At 38.0% G+C, this 19843-nt stretch overlaps 3 protein-coding genes and 1 pseudogene across 3 annotated transcripts; 3 read left to right on the top strand and 1 right to left on the bottom strand.

The window, feature by feature from the left end:
- The first annotated feature begins 845 nt into the window (after nt 1-845).
- LOC120275069 (receptor-like protein 18) lies at nt 846-1325 on the top strand. Its single transcript, XM_039281561.1, has one exon. It carries the CDS (start codon nt 846-848, stop codon nt 1323-1325), a length of 480 nt encoding a protein of 159 aa, XP_039137495.1.
- Nucleotides 1326-6784: 5459 nt separating this feature from the next.
- On the top strand, nt 6785-8240 carry LOC120275060 (probable leucine-rich repeat receptor-like protein kinase At1g35710). Its single transcript, XM_039281550.1, has 4 exons — nt 6785-6971; nt 7087-7727; nt 7783-7847; nt 7982-8240. The coding sequence occupies exons 1-4, from the start codon at nt 6785-6787 to the stop codon at nt 8238-8240; spliced, it is 1152 nt and encodes a 383-aa protein (XP_039137484.1).
- A 112-nt stretch (nt 8241-8352) lies between these two features.
- On the top strand, nt 8353-9087 carry LOC120275051 (MDIS1-interacting receptor like kinase 2-like). The gene is made up of 2 exons (XM_039281538.1): nt 8353-8635; nt 8726-9087. Exons 1-2 carry the CDS (start codon nt 8353-8355, stop codon nt 9085-9087), a joined length of 645 nt encoding a protein of 214 aa, XP_039137472.1.
- A 2098-nt stretch (nt 9088-11185) lies between these two features.
- Nucleotides 11186-12219, bottom strand: LOC120276316 (annotated as a pseudogene).
- Between the last annotated feature and the right edge of the window lie 7624 nt (nt 12220-19843).

Genomic DNA, 19843 nt, shown 5'->3' with positions numbered 1-19843 from the left:
GACTTCGAGTCTCACGGCGAGGAAGCTTGAGGAGGACATTCGGAAGATCAAGCGCTCCTTAAAGCTTCACGAGCTCGGATCCACCGACTTCTCCAGTATGGCGCCCAGATTAAAGCCGAGTAATCCGTTACATCCGTTTACGGGCGGGCTGTGTCTCCGAGATGGTTGACTCACTGGCTCCAGTTTTTCCCTTTTATTGTGTGTTTTTCATGTATCCTCTGCTCTCTGTTCTCTTCATCTCTGGTGAGGTTTACAGTTTTCTATCTTTCTAGTTTTTTTCTCGCTGCTACTATTGTACCTTGTACTTCCATGTATTATTTTTAATAAATTAGTGGTTTAGTGGTTTATCCACCTTATTCAAAAAGACAAAGGAGGCCACACATAATCACCACTATTGATTGGATGGCCCAAAAACAATTAAAAATTGACCATCATGAAGGAATGCATTACAATTAAATTATTTTTTTTAATAAATTGTGGTTTTATAGAATGCATTATTATTTAAGTGGCCATATATCTAAGCAACATCACAAGCAGCTTCCAGTATAACTCTATACACAATTATGGCTTGCTAGGCAGCAATATATGGAATCAGCATGGCTTCGTTCATCAATGATGTTGCTAGTGTTGCTGCTGCTACTCTTCTCAATATTTCATGATAATTATGTCTTTTTCAATATGGCAACGACTTCAAAGATTGAATCTCAAGGGAGAGCTCTTCTTGATGGAAGGCCACCCTTGAAACACAAGAACTCCTTAACACACAGACGTCAAACACCGGTCCATGCAAGTCGGGCTGGAATCACATCTGCGAATATAATGGCCATCTTATGCCAACCATCACCATGATCCAACTTGCAAGTATTGGACTGGAGGGAAAGCTAGAGACTCTCAACTTCTTTGCTCTGCCATCAGTTCGGCTTCTCGACCTCAAACAGAACCATCTCCATGGATCCATTCCTGCAGCAATTTCAGCTCTTTCCAAGCTCACCGCCATTGCTCTCTCTGACAACAATCTCACAGGCATCATCCCATCAGAGCTTGGTAACTTGACAAGACTCAACTTATTGTGGCTCTCTCAGAATCAGTTAAGTGGCTCCATACCTCCAACTTTGGGTAATCTTACTAATCTTCAGTCATTGAGATTGTCCACAAACAAGCTTTCAGGCACTATTCCTTTGGAGGTTTGTATTCTTGTGAAGCTGAGAAGGTTATCCATCTCCAGAAATTTTTTGGTAGGTTCCATCCCACATGAGATTGGATATTTGGTTAATCTTAATATACTTCATCTCTCAAGTAATAGTTTCACAGGATCTGTTAGATAAGATAACACAGAGAATATTAGAGAAGAGAATGAAGCACTTCTCATTAGAACAAGCAGCCCATATAAATACAATAATGATGTATACAAGAGTGTGTATACTCTAGAGTATATGTATATAAATATAAAGGTATATATGTATACATGTAATAATACACTAACACTCCCCCTCAAACTCACGGTGGGTCATAAACCGAGAGTTTGGCAACTAGAAACTGAAATCGAGAGATAGTGTGCGGCTTAGTGAACAAGTCGGCAAGTTGCTGTGTAGAGGCAACATATGGAAGAATAATACTGCCAGCAAGGTAATGATGACGAACAAAATGAAGAGCGACTTCAAGATGCTTGGTACGCTCATGGAAGAGCGAGGATTTGCGAGCAATTTTGATAGCACTCCGGTTATCCACGATGAGATAGGGAGTAGGGATAGAGATAGAGACACCAAAGTCCATCAAAATGCATGCAACCAAAGAACCTCCTTGGCGGGTGGAAGACATAGCACCGTACTCAGCCTCAGCAGTGGAAAGAGCAACAGTAGATTGTTTCTTACTTTTCCAAGAGATAAGTGAATCTCCAAGAAAAAAATACTGAAACCGGTGAGTAGATCGCCCGATCGGAAGAATCACACCCTTGATCGGCATCACAATATCGCGGCGTAACTCAAGCAAAGGCGTGGCGAGAAAAATAATAGAGATCGAGATATGGTGCCACGAAGGTAGCGAAGAACTACGTAAAAGGGCGAGCATAATGAGTGGGCGAGGGAGCACTCCTAGGCGGCTAAGAACACGAGTGCATAAGCAATGTCGGGGCCGAGTGATGGTCAAATAAAGCGAGAGCACCCACAAGTGCCGCGATGGCGAGTGGGATCGGGGTGAAGCTCACCATCGGAGGAGGAGAGTCGATGATGCAACTCAATCGGAGTGGAGGCCGTGCGGAGATCTGTGAGCTCAGCTCGTCGAAAAATATCAGAGATGTATTTCTGTTGAGACACCAAATAACCTCGACGAGAATAAGCAACCTCAAGACCGAGAAAGTAACGAAGAGGTCCAAGATCTTTCATCACGAAACTACGTGTGTAGTTGTTGTTTCAGGAGAAAAGAATAGTATCGACATCATCTCCGAGAATGACCATATCATCGACATAAAGAAGAAGAATAGTGAGTCCACGAGGGAGTGCAGTCGAGTGAAGAGAGCATAATCATGAGAACTCTCAATGAAACCAAGAGCAAGAACGACACTGCGAAAGCGCTCAAACCCAGGGCCGAGGGAGCTGTTTGAGTCCATAAATAGCCCGACGAAGATGAGCAGGACATCTTTGAGGGAGGATGAGGAAAAACTCATGAGGAGGAGTCATATAAACATCCTCAGAAAGATCTCCATGTAAGAATGCATTGGTCACATCTAACTGATGAAGTGGCCGGTCTTGAGGCGGCTATGATAGCAAAAAGAAGGCGAGCAGGTTGTCAACTTGGCCACGAGGAGCAAATGTCTCCTCATAATCAATACCATACTCCTGAGTGAAACCACGAGCAACAAGATGTGCCTTGTGTCTCTCAATGCTACCATCAGCTCGAGTCTTGACCCGATAAACCCACCGACAACTGATAGGACGAACACCAGAGGGAAGTGGAACAAGCTCCCATGTATGCATGCGCTGAAGGGCATCGAGTTCCTCTGTCATAGCCTGCTGCCAATGGGAATGCCTTACAGCCTCACGATATGACTGTGGCTCAGAATGGGAGTGAATAGAAGAAAGGAAAGCCTGAAACTCGTGGGAGTAAGTAGAGGAAAGAGAAAGTGCATACCGAGGCGGGAGGGATGGCGAATCGCGAGTGCGAGGTAACGACGGGAGGCGGCAGGGAGCATCTTCGAGGAGAGGGTGGCCCGGCGGAAGAGGAAGTGAATCACGAGAACCATCAATACACCCAGATGATGAGGATGGGGGAACATGAGAAGTGTCAGTGGAGATGTCGGGAGGAGGTACCATATTGGCATTGATACTGGAACTTGGAATAATGATAGAGGGAATTAAAGAGGATGTGCTAGAAGAAGGCTGAAGAAAAGAAATATTCGGAGAAGATAAGGAAAAATAAGGTGTATCTTCAAGAAAGGTTACGTGACGAGAAATACGAAGACGATGAGATTGAGGATCATAACAGCGATAACCTTTGTGTTCGGGAGCTATAGCAGAAAAAAATGCACATGACAGAACGAGGGAGAGAGTTTGGTTTGCTCAATAGCGGGTAATAGGACAAAACAAGTACAACCAAAAGTGCGAAGATGACCATAAGAGGGAGTTTGAGAGTAAAGACGCTCATAAGGAGTGACACCAGAAAGAGTAGGGGAAGGAGTCCTATTTATGAGATAAACGGAAGTAAGAATAGCCTCAGCCCAAAAGGTTTGAGGGACAGAAGAGGAAAAAAGGAGGGCACGAGCAGTTTCCAAGATGTGACGATGTTTACGCTCAGCAACACCATTTTGAGCAGGTGTATGAGGACATGATTGCTGAGCTAAAGTGCCATGAGTAGAGAGTAACTCTCGAAAAGCTGTAGAAAGATACTCACGTGCACCATCAGAGCGAAAGATCTTAATGCGTTTGCCAAACTGAGTATGTACCATTTGTGCAAATTGAGAATAAATGGCAAAGACCTCAGATCGAGAACGCAATAAGTAAAGCCAGGTATAATGAGAGAAATCATCAATAAAGCTAATATAATAGGAGAAACCACCAAGAGATGATAATGGTGCGGGGCCCCAAACATCCGAGTGAACAATATCAAAAGGTGATTCTGAAAGAGATTCTCGTGATGAGAAAGGAAGAGCTGTGTGCTTAGCTAGCTTACAACCAATACATGGATGTAAAGAATTAGAAGAAATAGAACCAAGACTACCTGAAGTAGTTAAGAGTTGTATGCGATCATTAGACAAGTGACCAAGGCAGCGATGCCGTGATCGAGAGAGCACCTGAGATGCAACAAGGGAGAAGAAGGAAGAGAGGGAAGATGAAGTTGGTCTAAGTGATAAAGTCCGCCAACTCTACGCCCGGTTCCAACCCTCTTGCCTGTAAGATGGTCCTGCACAAAACAATCAGAAGAAGAGAAGGTGTCTGTGAGACCATGATCGATGAATTTGGTAGTGACAAAAGGTTGAGGGCTAGGCCAGGAACAAGATGGACGTCAGGAATGTCAAGGGAAGTGGGTGAAAAGCGACCGCATTTTGTGAGCGGGAAGAAGATTTCCATCAACAGTGCGAACACTAGAAAATGAGTGAGGGGTAGTACTGGAAACTAGAGTAGACTCATCTGCAGTCATATGATGAGTGGCACCAGAATCTAAAATCCAAGAGGAGGAAGACATACCAGAGGCAGTAGACATAACAGAAGAAGACATACCATGAGCAGTAGAAATAAGCGAGGAAGTACTGGATTGCATAGCATGCTGCATTGCATGGATCTGATTGGTAAGCTGAGCAACTAGTGAGAGCAGATCAACAGAAGAATCAAAAGCGAGGACTGGAGCAGAAGAACGAGGCACAGGGCGAAACGACCTCTGCTGTTGTGGTGGGTGAGTCGTATGTCCACGATGCTTAGAGTAATGACATATACAAGATAACTCAGAAAAGGCAGATGAAGAAGATGCTGCCATATATATATATTTTAATATATATATTAATATAAATATATAGATATATGTAAGTCTCAATAAGTGTGACAATGCACTGTGATGAAAAAGAATTCAATTCACAGGGAATTGAATTGCCGAGGATCGATTGTGAGAAATGGCTAGGAAGAAAAATGCCAATTTAGGAATTTGGGATCTTGAAAAAGGCGTGCAATTTTTTTAATTTTTTTAACTTTTTTTAATTTTTAATTTTTTTGTTTAAAGTGAAATGCTTGAAAAAGGGACCTCAAAGTGTGTGCGATCTTGTCTTGGTCGGGAGAATCAAAGTGCGTGAGCACCTGTCGAGAGCCGGGACTTTCGGCCTGTGCGATGGAAAGAGCTGTGAGCGCACACAAGGCACGTCGGGAGGGCTTGCAAAGCTCGGGTGAAGGTGTGCAAAGCTCACCGAAGAGCGGACAAGTGATTTGAAGAAGATAAGTCGTAGGGGGCGCCAACACGGGAAAGCTTGTGGCAGACAACGCCAGCGGCGAGGAAACCCAAGAAGAACAAGCGCTAAGGTTGACAAAGCTTCGTTGGAGAAATACCAGAGCTTGTCGGAGATCTAGTAAAAGCTCGTTGGAGAGCGGACAGATCCGTCAAAGGGCGGACAAGATCATAGGCGAGGCTGAATTCGGCAAGGATCCGGTGAAGAGGCTTCAAATCTAGTGAAGAAACAAATCCGAGCAAGGATGGAATGAAGACAAGGGCGGCGACAAAGAGAGGAGTAGGCGTCGGCGTCATGGACCGGGACTGAAATCCGGCAAAGGTCCGGCGAGATCGGCCGGGTCTCACGATACCATGTTAGATAAGATAACACGAGAGAATATTAGAGAAGAGAATGAAGCACTTCTCATTAGAACAAAGCAGCCCATATAAATACAATAATGATGTATACAAGAGTGTGTATACTCTAGAGTATATGTATATAAATATAAAGGTATATATGTATACATGTAATAATACACTAACAGGATCCATTCCTCAAATCCTAGGCAACCTCACCCAACTTGTCAGTTTGTTCCTTTATGACAACCAAATATCAGGATCCATGTTATGAATTAAAATAGCAATTCACAACTTGATTCAGAAATTCCAGATTTATACAGAAGAGATTGAATTTTCATTCCATAGATCTTCAAGTCCTCCGTTAGCACAACAAAAAAAAGCAGAGATCCAGTGACTTCAGTCACACTTAAGACTTCATAATAACACAATATTAGCTAGACAAGCAACATTACAGCTTCGCAGCCATAATAACTCCCACAAACATAAAAACATACAACATACAAGATGCAAAACCAAAAATAGAATGGGATGAGTTCCCTCCTGAAACATTCACCAGAAATCTCCTCCCCAGGGATGTTCACGAGCCACTTGATTTCACTTCTTTTCATGCCCTTCTCTGTCTTCTTCCTTTCCTCTTATTCCCTTCCCATTCAGCCCCCCACCACTACGATTTGTCCTTGCGTCCTTTTCTCTTCCCATTTGGCCCACATTGTCACGGGTTAACAAAAACCCTTTAGCAGCGTGCTCTCCATCCGTTTTCTATTACTCCTACGCCAGTGCAGCCCACCATCCTCCACCAGATTAAAAGCATGTGTCTTCTCTGTCATAACTGGTACTTCTTATTCAGCATCCATGCTCCTCTGTGCTTGTCCTTGTTCAAATACTAACTGCCTTGGCGCTTTATTTTCCTTCATTACAATCCATTCCTCTGACCTTTGGAAACCTGACCCACCTGGTTAATTTGTACCTGTCTGAAAACCAAATATCTGGATCCATTCCTACTTCTTTTGGAAATTTGATGGCTCTAAAAGAAGTGGAGCTTTTTGAAAATAAACTCTCTGGCTCAATTCCTCCTCCTCTTGGAAGTTTGAAAGGTCTCACTCATTTAGGTCTATTTAACAATTATCTCTCTGGCACAGTGCCTGATGAATTGGTCAACCTAACAAATTTAATTGATTTACAATTGGAAAATAATAGCCTTTCTGGTAATTTACCTCAGGATTTGGCAAAGGGACGTTTGCTTAAATATCTTGCATTGGGATATAATAACTTCCAAGGTCTTGTTCCGATTAGTTTGAAAAATTCTACAAACTTAGTCAGGGTTTGGCCGGCTTGAAAGAAACCGATTCACTGGAGATATCTCTCAAAGCTTTGGTGTTCATCCGCATTTAAATTATATTGATCTCAGCTTTAATAGATTGATTGGCACTTTATCACCATCTTGGGGAGCATGTCTCAATTTGACAAGTCTTAAGATCAGTGGTAATAAGATCAATGGTTCAATACCTAGTGAAATAAGTCTTTTACCAAAGCTACAGTTACTTGACATCTCTTCCAATAATCTGATTGGAAAGATTCCAAGGGAGTTTAGCAGGCTATCTAATATATATCTCTTGAATATGAGCAACAATATTCATCTCTCAGGAACAATACCAACTGAAATAGGTGACCTACATTCATTAGAAATTCTAGATCTGTCAAGTAATTACTTCAGTGGAGAAATTCCAATGCAAATGGAGAATTGTCATAAATTGCGCTCATTGAAGCTGAGTGATAATAATTTGAATGGAACCATCTCTGTTCAACTCGGTAATCTAAACTTGAACGATGTTCTAGATTTGAGTGATAATTTATTCTCAGGAGAGATACCATCACAACTCTGCAAATTAATAGAATTACAAAAGTTGAATCTATCACACAATCAGTTGATTGGTGGCGTTCCATCTTCATTTCAATATATGGTAGGCTTGATGTCATTGGATTTATCTTATAATTCTTTATACGGTCCACTTCCAGATAACCGTTTCTTTCATAAAGCTCCAATTTAGTGGTTTATTCACAACAAAGGTTTATGTGGCCAAGTACATGGTTTATCTCCATGTAACCAATCTCTCTTGATAAATAGAGATGATTCACGAAAGCATTACAAAATCATTCTCTTGGTTGTCATTCCCATATTCAGCATTCTATTCCTATTCTTGTTCTTACAAATCAGTTTGCTCTGTAACAAACAGCCACCACGAGAGAAATTTACTACAAATAACTCTGTTGAAGAATTTGATGGCCATTTCAAGTCAATTTGGAGTGTCAGTAATGGCAAAGAAGCATACCAAGAAATCATTCAAGCAACCGAAAATTTTCATAATAAGTATCAAATCGGTGTCGGAGCTTGCAGCATAGTTTATAAAGCTACATTATCATCTGGAGGGACACTAGCAATCAAGAATTCAAGAAGAAGAAGGCCAAGAGAATGACCAAGCTTTCCATAATGAAATACAAGCACTAGTTCTAGTTCGACATCGGAGTATTGTCAGGTTCTATGGCTTCTGCTCTGCTAACAAACACTGCTTTCTTGCATATGAGTACATGGAGAGAGGAAGTTTGGGTGCCATTCTAAGGTCTGAAGAAGAAGCAATGGAATTGGATTGGATCAAGAGGGTGAATATCATCAGAGACATTGCTGAAGCTTTGTCTTACTTGCATCATGATTGTGCACCACCCATTGTTCACAGAGACATAACAACCAACAATATTCTCTTGGATGAAGAGTACAATGCTCGTGTTTCAGATTTCGGCATTTCTAAACTGCTTAAACCTGATTCATCTCATTGGAGCATGCTTGCAGGCACATATGGATACATGGCACCAGGTATGCCCACCGATAATGGATTCTCAAAGATCTTGATTGTCTCATTCCTTACTATAGAAGATGTTTGATTGCTTGATTGTTTGATGCTAGAGCTTGCTTATATGATGAGAGTGACCAAGAGATGCGATGTATATAGTTTCGGAGTTGTAGCACTTGAAGTGATACATGGAGCTCATCCCGGTGATCTTATAAACAACGGCTTATCAATGAGCATGTTAGTGAAAGATATTCTAGATCAACGACTTTCAATATTTCATCTGAATGATCGAGTTGCAAATCAAGTGGTTGCGGTGATTCTGATAGCAATGAAATGCATTAACACTGATCCACAATCTCGTCCGACAATGCAACGGGTGACTCAGGCTTTATCTTCTTCTAAGTTGCGAACAATGACCGGCAGCCACTCTTTGTATGCACTTACAGTGGGCAACCTGATGGATATACAAATATGATGATCAAATACATGAGCCATGTGCAATTGGGAATGGATTCTCAGAACAATCATCATTGCTCTTTAGCTAGTTAAATTCAGCATCTATTTTGTGTCTCTATATGTATATATGTTTGCAATTAAGCTGTGAATCAGGTATCTAACTAGTATGTATGTTGATATCAAATAAGGTCACCATATGCCATATATTTGAATGAATTCAAAGCATGTTGTTATAACTGCAAATTTGCTTTTTTTCCTAGTTGATAAAATAAGGAGATTAGAGGAGTATGTGGAGAATTTTGTCATGAATTATATATATATATATATATATATATATATATATATATATATATATATATATATATATATATATATATATACTGGCGGATTCACTGCTACTGGAGCGTGAACCCTGCCCAATCTATATATGAATATATGACAATGTTTTTTTTAAAATGTGTTCATTGTTTATCTATATCAGTTTTTAATTTTTTTTTTTTTTAATTAAATTGTAATTTATCAGCTTTATCCAAAAATAAAAACAGGGGATGTAACAGGGACATGAAACAAAAAACCTCAAAAACCACAACTGAAACAAAAAGAGAAAGCTGCGGAGCTAAAGCGCGCCTGCTAGCCAAGCTAGCTCTTAACCAAGTTGTTCCATTTGTAAAATCGCTTGAATCTAAATGGTGTCCAAGAACTCCAAACTGCGGTTAGTTGTAGCTGGTGAGCCTTCGATCTTGCCTTCTTTGCTGCAGGAGCTACATTAATTTATGACAAAAATATATAAATGATCTTGCAGATAACATATGTGTATTTATCATCTAAAATAGTTGCATTCCATTCTAGATATATATTCCAAGTTATGGCCCTAATAAAAAAGTCCTCAATATCCCTACTAGTGGGGAGGGATGAGGTCTCCAAAAACCCCACAACTCAAATAAGGTGTTCAAGGAGCAATCAAGTCAACTAACCATTTGCTCGCGGCTAAGTTCTTTAGTGTGAGTATGTGACTGTCCCATGCTAACTAGTTGAAAAAATTAATTTGCCACAGACAACTTCCATTCGAAATCATCTGAGTTGTCAGGCCAGAATATCCCTATGATTGAGGAAAGTGTAGAACAATTTGGCAGTGAATATACACACCTTTTTAGTTCATCCATCAATACTTCAATGCTTAATTCTTTTATAGAAAAAATCACATTTATTAAAAACTAGAAAAGTATAGCAATAACATTAGAGATGGGAAAAACCACTGCATGGTACAATGGTTTTCACTTTGATAGTAAGTGGGCAGGCTGCAGGTTCAAAATCCCATGTTCTTCGTAGTGTAGAGTACTATTCAAATGGACCATTTCATTGGGTCCCCTATGAGAGAATCAGTATTCTCCACCTCTCTAAGATCAGTACGTGCGACAAGAGATATTTACCGATCCTTGATTTACCATTTTGAGCACACATAGCGTGCCTTCATTGCTTCACGTACTAGGCGCCACACATGACAAATCCCTTTGGGGATCGTTAAGACACCAGTAAAACCCTCTGTTTGTTACTCTTAAATTTTTGGGGGATTGTTTGTCACCTATTTTTAAAAAAATAAAAAAATAAAAACAACAATAACACCAGAGAAGGATAAAAAGGAGAGATGACAGGGACTATAACAAATCCCACTAGATATGCAAAAAATAACATCAAGGAAAGATACAACAACACCAATGAAAGATAAAGAGAAGCTATCCCTAGTGGAAGAGGAAGGGGTTCCCACTCTGGTGTGGAAACAACTATAACACTTGGTTAGCCGGTGGCCTGTTCAAGATCACTTTCTCGAGCTGGTGGAGGCCCAAAAACTCTAAATTGCACTTGATTAATTTAATGAAAATTTTTGCGCTTTTGCCTTTATTTTTTTTTCCGGACTTGGATAGTTTTTACTAAAACATAAATAATTCTTCCAAGCCAATTACTCTCTTCAAGGGATTCTTTGATTTATATCAAATTGATATAATATATTGAATATAGTTAAAACATTTATTACATATAAAGAAAATTAATTTTGTCATCCAATTCAATAGTAAAAACATAAAATGAGGAAATATGGTATAGCATGGAATCTAATTAAGTTGATGTAAATCATACCATAAACTTTGGAAATCGATAGAATGACAGGCACAAAGAAAATATAAAAGCCATCATAGACATTAAAAACTTGATAGAACTAGTTGATGGCAACTTATTACTTGATCAAATTATATAAGAACTGAAAACAGTTGTATTTTCAAGCATAGGCCCAAGTGATACCCAATTCACCGACATCTTCTCCGGTGATCCCCAAAGCCTCCCACACAGCCGGTGAAGCATCAACAATATTGTTACGACAAGGAGGTTGAAAGTCATGCTCTTCATCGCAACCATTCACAGAATCACATTCATCAACCACCTTTGCTAATACAGACTTACCCTTCGCATTGATCCTGATATTTTCATTGCATCGGCTACCATTATCAAACCACCCGGAGGAAAGTGCCACAACCAATTCATTATCACTATGGAATTGGCCGTCACAAGCCGACTCTGCTCCACCGTCCCCGCCCTCAGCAAAGCTATTGATAGTCATGGTTGCCGTGTTGTATCGGTCACTGGCGGAGAGCATGTGAATTGCGGATACGTCTCACCGGACTTGCAACACTCAGCATTTAAGTCTGTGTTGCAACTTCCTGATTTGCCATTCAGGAATCCACTGGGGTTGCATGCTTGCATGCTGAGGTTGATGTTTGCTAGCAATAAGAGCACCATGAATACTAGTCCTGCAACTCCTTCATTTGAATACTTTGCCATGAGAGAGTGTTTTGATTTGAATGTAGTCCTGATGACCTTTGAGTTGAGTCCTGCAAGGGGTATTTATAAGACACTTTGAAGGAATATTGGGATTAATGGTTTAATTTGAAGCCGCCTCTGAGACATGATACGTATATTATATATATAGAATGTTCAACTTGAAAGATGTGAATGGATAGTTATGAATGGCATGAAGTTGTTGATTTGTTAGATGAATGGGTCTCATGATAGTGTCCGAATTCAACCATATTTTAATTTCATTCATGAGACATATATGCATGGTACGTAGAGGACTCTACACCAAAGACATGCATGTGAATGACTGCATGATCCATGGCTGCAATAATATGCTGTTCATCTCGTTTGTTGGTTCTATATATGGTTTAAAGCAGGTGACAAGTTATCTTGCTCCAACTTGAATATCTTGCCAATAATATTAGAGGATGTTTTTATTTAACCAAGCCTTTAGATATAGTTTAATTTCTGTTTTTATGGTTTAAATTATGTAATTGAGTTCAGTTGCTTTAGTGGTAAATGGATGTTATTTTCAATATTAGTGCACTTGGTAATGTGATGTACTTGCCATTAAGATGGAACTGATTCTGCTAATCGAGCGCTCTTTCATTGTTTTTTAGAAACGCGTTTACGAAACAAGCTAGTGGACAAGTTGTGGATCAATAGCAATGAAGAGAACTGCAACGGTTCCCATAGTGCTACGGAAACCAAGTGGACAAGTTGTGGATCAAAAGCAACGAAGAGAACTGCGAAGGTTCCCACGGTACGATGAAACCAAGTGGACAAGTTGTGCCACTGATACTTGTGTCCTTTGTGTCACGCCCCGAGCCCGAGGCATTGACAAACGGCCGTATACCCATAAGGTCGAGACCCAATGGACATACAAGGCCTCAGGATCTGTCTTACAAAGATAAGATATAACAAGGTACTAACATCACAAGAACAAGAATTTAAGGGATACGATAACCAGGTTCACAACTATGATCCACGGAAACTAAAAGTGCAAGGTTCAAAGCTTAAACAAATAACAGTTCTAAGTTCACAAACATAAAGACTATTTACATGATAACCAACTGGTGCTCGCTCAACAGTCCCCGCTAACCTATCCACCACACCCTTACTCCTGATCTGAAAAGGATAAAAACCACTATTTATGAGCTTGACGACTCAAAGAAGCTAAACCACTAAAAAAATATAGGGATCACAAAAACTCAATAATTTCACAAAACATGCTTAAGTGTAAAAATTTATACAATAAGTAATGAAATAAAACTTCGATTTCGAGTGTTTCAAACAACTATAATTTCTCCAAGTAAAGCGAGTATATATGTCCCCCAAATAACTAATGCCGTAAACAAAACCACGAATTCATATATTTAAACTCGTGACCCGAGTTGGATTGTCGAGTTCATTTATTTACCCTCGATGACCCGAGCGCAGTTTTCTGAGTCCCGTTATTCTCCACCGACGGAACGGTGCGAAACTAGTTTCTTATCGCAGTCGAAAGTACGTGTCGACACTGGCCGGGTGTTTAACCCTCAGATGATGTGGTTATTGCAAAGTTAATTTGGGGACTACAGAGTTACTATGTCAAAAATAAGTCGGGTCTAAAAATCATTGTCAATACAAAAAATACTGAAATTCGGGTGATCCCCTTTTTTTCTAATGAAAAAAATAATTCCAATTATTATCAAATAATAATAACTTAAACAAATAGATAATTGAAGTACACTATCTTCATAATCTAATCCATAAAAGCAATTAATGAATACAATTTACCTAACATAGATAACCACTCAATAATAAACTCGGTAATTGATTAAGTATAAAAATTCATCACTCGAGTTTATGGTTAAAGAATTTGAATAATAATTATGAAAACCATTCCAAAAATTCTCAAGTAATAAATATTTCGTACTTTCATAATAAAACAAAATGAGTAGATTATATAATAACTAATTAAATGGTTGTTGATGTAACATGAGATCCTTAATTAAATTATCAGATATTAATCGATTAAATAAACGAATAAATACATGTGAAATTCGTAACCTTTGACAGTCAAAGTGTTCACAGCAATCAAAATCAAAAATATTGAATTAATACATCATCAGAGTAATGGCTGTCAAATAAATCTTAGATCCGTAATTAATTAAGTATAGAATCAAATAAATAGCAATTAAATAATTAGAAATCTAAGTTTTGAAATAAGGATAGATACAGTATTTTAAATCTCAAAACATTTAAATATAATATCATGAATGGTTTTTAACAATAAAAATCCAAAGTTATTAAATAATTGTATCGATGATTCACGAGAATCGAAAATTATATATATACGAGGTTTATACGTGATTTACTTACCCTGTCTAACACCAAAACTAAAAGCACTCCGAAATTAGGCTTCCACAAATTACCCTGTTAACTTTTTCAAGGACAAAACCAGATACTCCTGACCACTCCTGAAAACCCTAGAACAATTTAAAAACAAAAAGGAAACCCTAAGCATTAAGGAATCACAACAAGGACTAATAAAAGATAACCCATCGAAGAAAAGAAAGCGAACCTACCACAAATACTCCTAGATGAGCACTCGACACGTAAAGATTTCCTCGTCCCTTGCTACACGCCCCAAAATTGAACAACGAGCGAAAGAGGAAGGCTACGAATTATCTAATTTTAGGAATTTTAATTTATCCCGTAACCACTAGCGGTTGCCAGGAACGTGGGGGCTCACGATCCCTGAAAGATAAGGTTGGTTTCAGACTTTAAATTAAATTTAAAAATTTAAAAATTTAAATAACAAGTGGGGTCCACACTTTGCCCGTAGTGCTAAAGTCATCTCTTTCTTCACTGTGGTTTCACATACCGTATTTGGCCTTTCTAATCTTGCCCCTTGAAATTACCATTACCGATGAAATCCCTCTATTCCTTCCACAAACGCCACCAAGGTGCTCCTCGACGGCTTTCAATCGTTTTCTTTAAAGGTGGGTAAGGCTTCTCTTCTTGATGAATCGCCCCAACAAATATGGAGAAAAACTCCCTTCTTTTCCTCAACTTGACCGTCAAAAGATACCTTCAAAACTCTCATCAAAATCTTTTATACCTAGCCACTTTCAACTACTTTACAGGCGTAAGAACGAGGCCATAAAGAATTTGAGATAATGAGTTGCGTGCGTTACTGGTAGACTTACGCCCATAAGTCGCGTCTGTAAAGTCTTTTGCCTCGATTTTATGACCCAGCTTACAGCCGAAACATCGAAATAGACCCTAAATGAGGATATTGTAGCCTAAAACACAAGCGATCATCACTTTTGTTTCCTTTTATTTTTTCATTATTATTTTTTATTTTATAACTTGTGTTTATGTTTATGGAGCTATGATGATCCCTCTACAATGCACTTATAGATGGTCACTGGATGGATGTACAAATATGATGATCAAATAAGTGAGCCACATGCAGTTGGGAATGGATTCTCGATCAGAACAATCATCCTTGCTCTTTAACAAGTTAAATTCAGTATCTATTATGTGTCTCTGTGTACATCTTGGATTACGTTGCAAATCAGGTATCTAGCATGCATGTTGATATCAAATAAGGTTACCACATATTTGAATGAATTCCGACCATGTTGTTATAACCGCAAATGTGCTCTTTTTCTGGTTGATAAAACAAGGGATACTAGATGAGCTATGTCGAGAATTTTGTCATGAATATTTACATAATTATATATATATATATATATATATATATATATATATATATATATATATATATATATATATAATTCACACATTCACTGCACTGCTAGTGGACTGTGAGGGCTCTCCAATGTATGATGATGTGTTTATCTTTATTTACTTGTATCCTTTTTTATATTTTAATAAAGTTGCAATTTATTTATTTTATAAACAAATAATTCACTAATACAAACTTTAATAATTTTATGATTTATTTATTTTATTTTAAAAAAATACGTACAAAATTTGACTGTTTTTTTATAAATTTATATGTATCCTGTTTATATAAACTTTTTTTTTAAAAAAAAAAAGAAGAAATAGAAGAAAAAAATATTAGAAAAATCAAAATAAAAATATATATATGAGGGCTAAAATGATATACGGCACAAATTGTCACGTGAAAAAAATAATAAATTAAATTAAAAATCAAAAATTAAAAACGAAAGTGAGAATATAAAAAGAAATAAAAAGAAATGGATAAGATAAGAAGGGATTTTGAAATTAGTGAAGAAGGAAAAAAATCTCTCGGGGGTTGAGGATTTTTGGGGGGAAGTTGAGGATTTGTGGAAAAAGAAGAGAAAAAAGGGAGCGGGAAGAAAAAGAAGAGAGAGAGAGGGAACAGAAAAAAAAAAAGAGAAGAGAAGGAGGAGAGACTGAAAAGGAAGAAAGAAGAGTCTGACAATGGTCCTTCGGCTCTATTAGTTCCTCTCCCACTCTCTTTTCTCTACCACGAGATGAGCCAAAAGAAAGTCAAGGATAAGATGAAGTACAGCAGTGGTGGTGACGATGTATATGGCTTCTGCCGCCGTCACCACCCTGGCAGAACCTAAGAAGCCTCGTTGCTTGTTCTCTTCTCCGATCCCATATCTCGATCTCAATCCCGAGGCAATGAGAAGATCAATGGCTAGAGACAACATTCAATCATAAAGATCATCGATGAAGTTCTTCATCAAATTGACTTGTTGGCATTTTGATGTTTCCCTATAAAAAGAAAGAAAAGATCAATTGCTCCACCACGACAAGCAAGATGATGTTCGTAACCCTAGCACAAATCTCGAGGCATGCTTGAGAAACTCGACTACATGGCTTTATGACTCAAGAGGTAGATGCTCTTATAGAATTCTATTCAAAAATATTTATACATATACATGTTCTAGTTGCATCCATGCAAAATGCCTAGATTTTAGTTTTACAAAACAAAAATTCTCATAACCCGTGCTTCACTGTTCATTCATTCCTATGTGAATATTAGTCATGGTGGGACATGCACTGTGGATTGCTTTGTGAACCATGCATTCCTTGCTTAAATTATTAATGAGTTATATACCATAGTAGCATGTCTTTATGTATTACTTGCCAGCATGCTTTCGTAATCAAAACCTCCATCTCATGTCTTGGCCTTTAGATTTGGCTAATATTTCGATGTAATCCGAGACAGAATGTTATTCATTCGATATTTGGATTCTTTGTTAAAAGAGGAAAAAAAGAGAGAAGGGGCTCTGTTATAAAATTTGGCAAAAATTTTGTAGAAAAATTGGGTTTCATTGCAAAATCTATGGATAAGTAAAAAACGAAGTATTTGAGGACACATATGCAAAATTGTGAAAATGTGCGAAAATATGAAAGCTCGAGGGTTTAACTGCAAAAGCCATGAAAAATATGAAAATATGAAAGTTTGGGGGTTCATTTGCAAAATTTCATAAAATGTGAAAAAATGAAAAGTTAGAGGGCCCTCAATGCAAGGAAGAGAAAAAAGAAGGATTTTTAGCGAAGATGAGGGGTACTTTGGTAATTTCACAAGACCCCTTTAAGCTCACCGTGATGTCTCAATGCATGTCGATTGCTCTCTTTTTGGAGGGCCTCTTCATTGCCTCTTAACAATCACTGAGCCGGATCGGCTAATCGAAGATCCTTTTAAAACTCTCTTTCAGCTCTTGGACCCTGTTTGAGGCTATTGACTCTCTTTGGAGTGATGACAAATCTCTTTGAGTGAGCTGATGGACCCTGTTTGAGGCCATTAACTCTCTTAGAAGTGATAGAAAATTCCAAAACCCTTAAAACTCTCTTTGAGCTAATGGACCCTGTTTGAGGCCATTAACTCTCTTTCGAGTGACAAAAAATTCCAAAACCCTTTAAAACTCTCTTTGAGCTCATGGACCCTATTTGAGGCCATTGACTCTCTTTGGAGTGACGAAAAATTCCAAAACCGATAAAACTCTCTTTGAGCTCATGGACCTTGTTTGAGGCCATCGACTCTCTTCGAGAGATGAAAAATTCAAAACCCGTGAAAACTCTCTTTGAGCTCATGGACCTTGTTTGAGAGTCATCGACTCTTTCGAGTGATAAAAAAATTCCAAAACCCATAAAAACTCTTTTTCGAGCCTCATGGACCTCGTTTGAGGCCATCGATTCTCTTAAGAGTGATGAAGATATTTCAAGATCTTCAAAAGCCAAGCATTTTAAAAACAAAAAAAGAGAAAAAAATCAAATCAAAAATCAAGGCATTAAAAAATGATGAATCAACAAATGAGCTCAACAACCCTCGAGTTAAAGTGTTGAATAGTTCATGAGTTACAAAAACAGCTTCACAAGCATGAAAGTCAAGCTTATAAAAATCAAATCAAGTTCCAAATCAAATCCAAAATGCAAGTTTCAAAATTCAAGATGCAAATTTCAAATGAATCAACCAATGAGCTCAACAACCTCAAAGCTAAAGCGTTGAAGAGTTCAGAAGTTGCAAAAAAGTTTCACAAGCATAAAAGCCGAAGTTCATGAAAAGCCAAACCAAGTTTGTGATTCATCAATGCAGAGAATCTACAACTTGAAATTCAAATCAAATCCATGATTCAAGTTCAAATGCCCAAAATGCAAGTTTCAAAGTTCAAGATACAAATTTCAAACAAATCAAAAAATGAGTTCAACAACCTCGGAGTTAAAGGGTTGAAGAGTTCACAAGTTGCAAAAAGCCTCACAAACTTGAAGGCCAAAGCTTATAAAGAAATCAAATCAAGTTTCAAATCAAATTCAAGATGCAAACTAAAAAGTCCAAGTTCCAAGTTTCAAATAAATCAACAAATGAGCTCGACAACCTCGAGACTACAGCGTTGAAGAGTTCACAAGTTACAAAAGTTTCACAAGCCCAAAAGCTGAAGCTTATAAAAAAAATTAACTCAAGTTCCAAATCAAATCAAAGAATGCAAATTCAACAAATGAACCCAACAACCTCAAGGATGAAGAGTTGAAGAGTTCACAAGTTGTAAAAAGCTTCACAAGCATAAAAGCCGAAGTTCATGAAAAGCCAAACCATATTTGCGATTTCTCAATGCAGATAATCTATAACTTAAAGTCCAGATCAAATTCAAGACAAACTCAAAACATCCAAGATAAACGAGCTCAACAACCTCAGAGTTAAAGCATTGAGGAGTTCATAAGTTGCACAAAAGTTTCACAAGCCCAAGAGCCGAAGCTTATGGAAAGTCAAGTCAAGTTCCAAATCAAATCCAAGATACAAAAGATCAAATGTCCAAATTTCAAGTTTCAAATAAATCAACAAATGAGCTCAACGACCTCAAGGATGAAGAGTTGAAGAGTTCACAAGTTGTAAAAAGCTTCACAAGCATAAAAGCCGAAGCTCATGAAAAGTCAAACCAAGTTTGTGATTCATCAATACAAAGAATCCACAACTTGAAATCCAAATCAAAGTTTAAGATACATAATCAAATTCCCAAGGAGCCCACATATCCCTAAAATCAAATATCTATCCAAAAGAATGCACTCAGATTTGAGCATTGGATATATAGGATTTGCAATCCCTTGGACTAAATTAATTAAATCATATATGCCTCCAAATCCGATCCAAAATGAACAAAAAATGTTATTTATATTTTATTATTAATTCTTTTGGAAATAACTGTGACTCTCCCCTTTTCTGTTTCCATCTTGAAATCCATTAATTATACCTACTTTTATTCTTCCTCAAAAATGAATCTCTATTCTTTCTCGAATCCCACTTAGATTATTTACTTTGACTGATTGTATATCAATGCACATATCACTTAAAAACTTCCTTTCTTTTTATTGAAAAAAAAAAAATCTAACTGAAAACTAAAAAATTCAGGACAATTAATTGTATAGGAAAAGTGCTTTATGTATTAATGTAAGTTATTTCATTGTTCTTAATACCAGCC

This window comes from Dioscorea cayenensis, chromosome 2, assembly GCF_009730915.1.
Source record: "Dioscorea cayenensis subsp. rotundata cultivar TDr96_F1 chromosome 2, TDr96_F1_v2_PseudoChromosome.rev07_lg8_w22 25.fasta, whole genome shotgun sequence".
Taxonomy (NCBI): Eukaryota; Viridiplantae; Streptophyta; class Magnoliopsida; order Dioscoreales; family Dioscoreaceae; genus Dioscorea; species Dioscorea cayenensis.
This window is presented reverse-complemented; position numbering and strand designations above follow the sequence as displayed.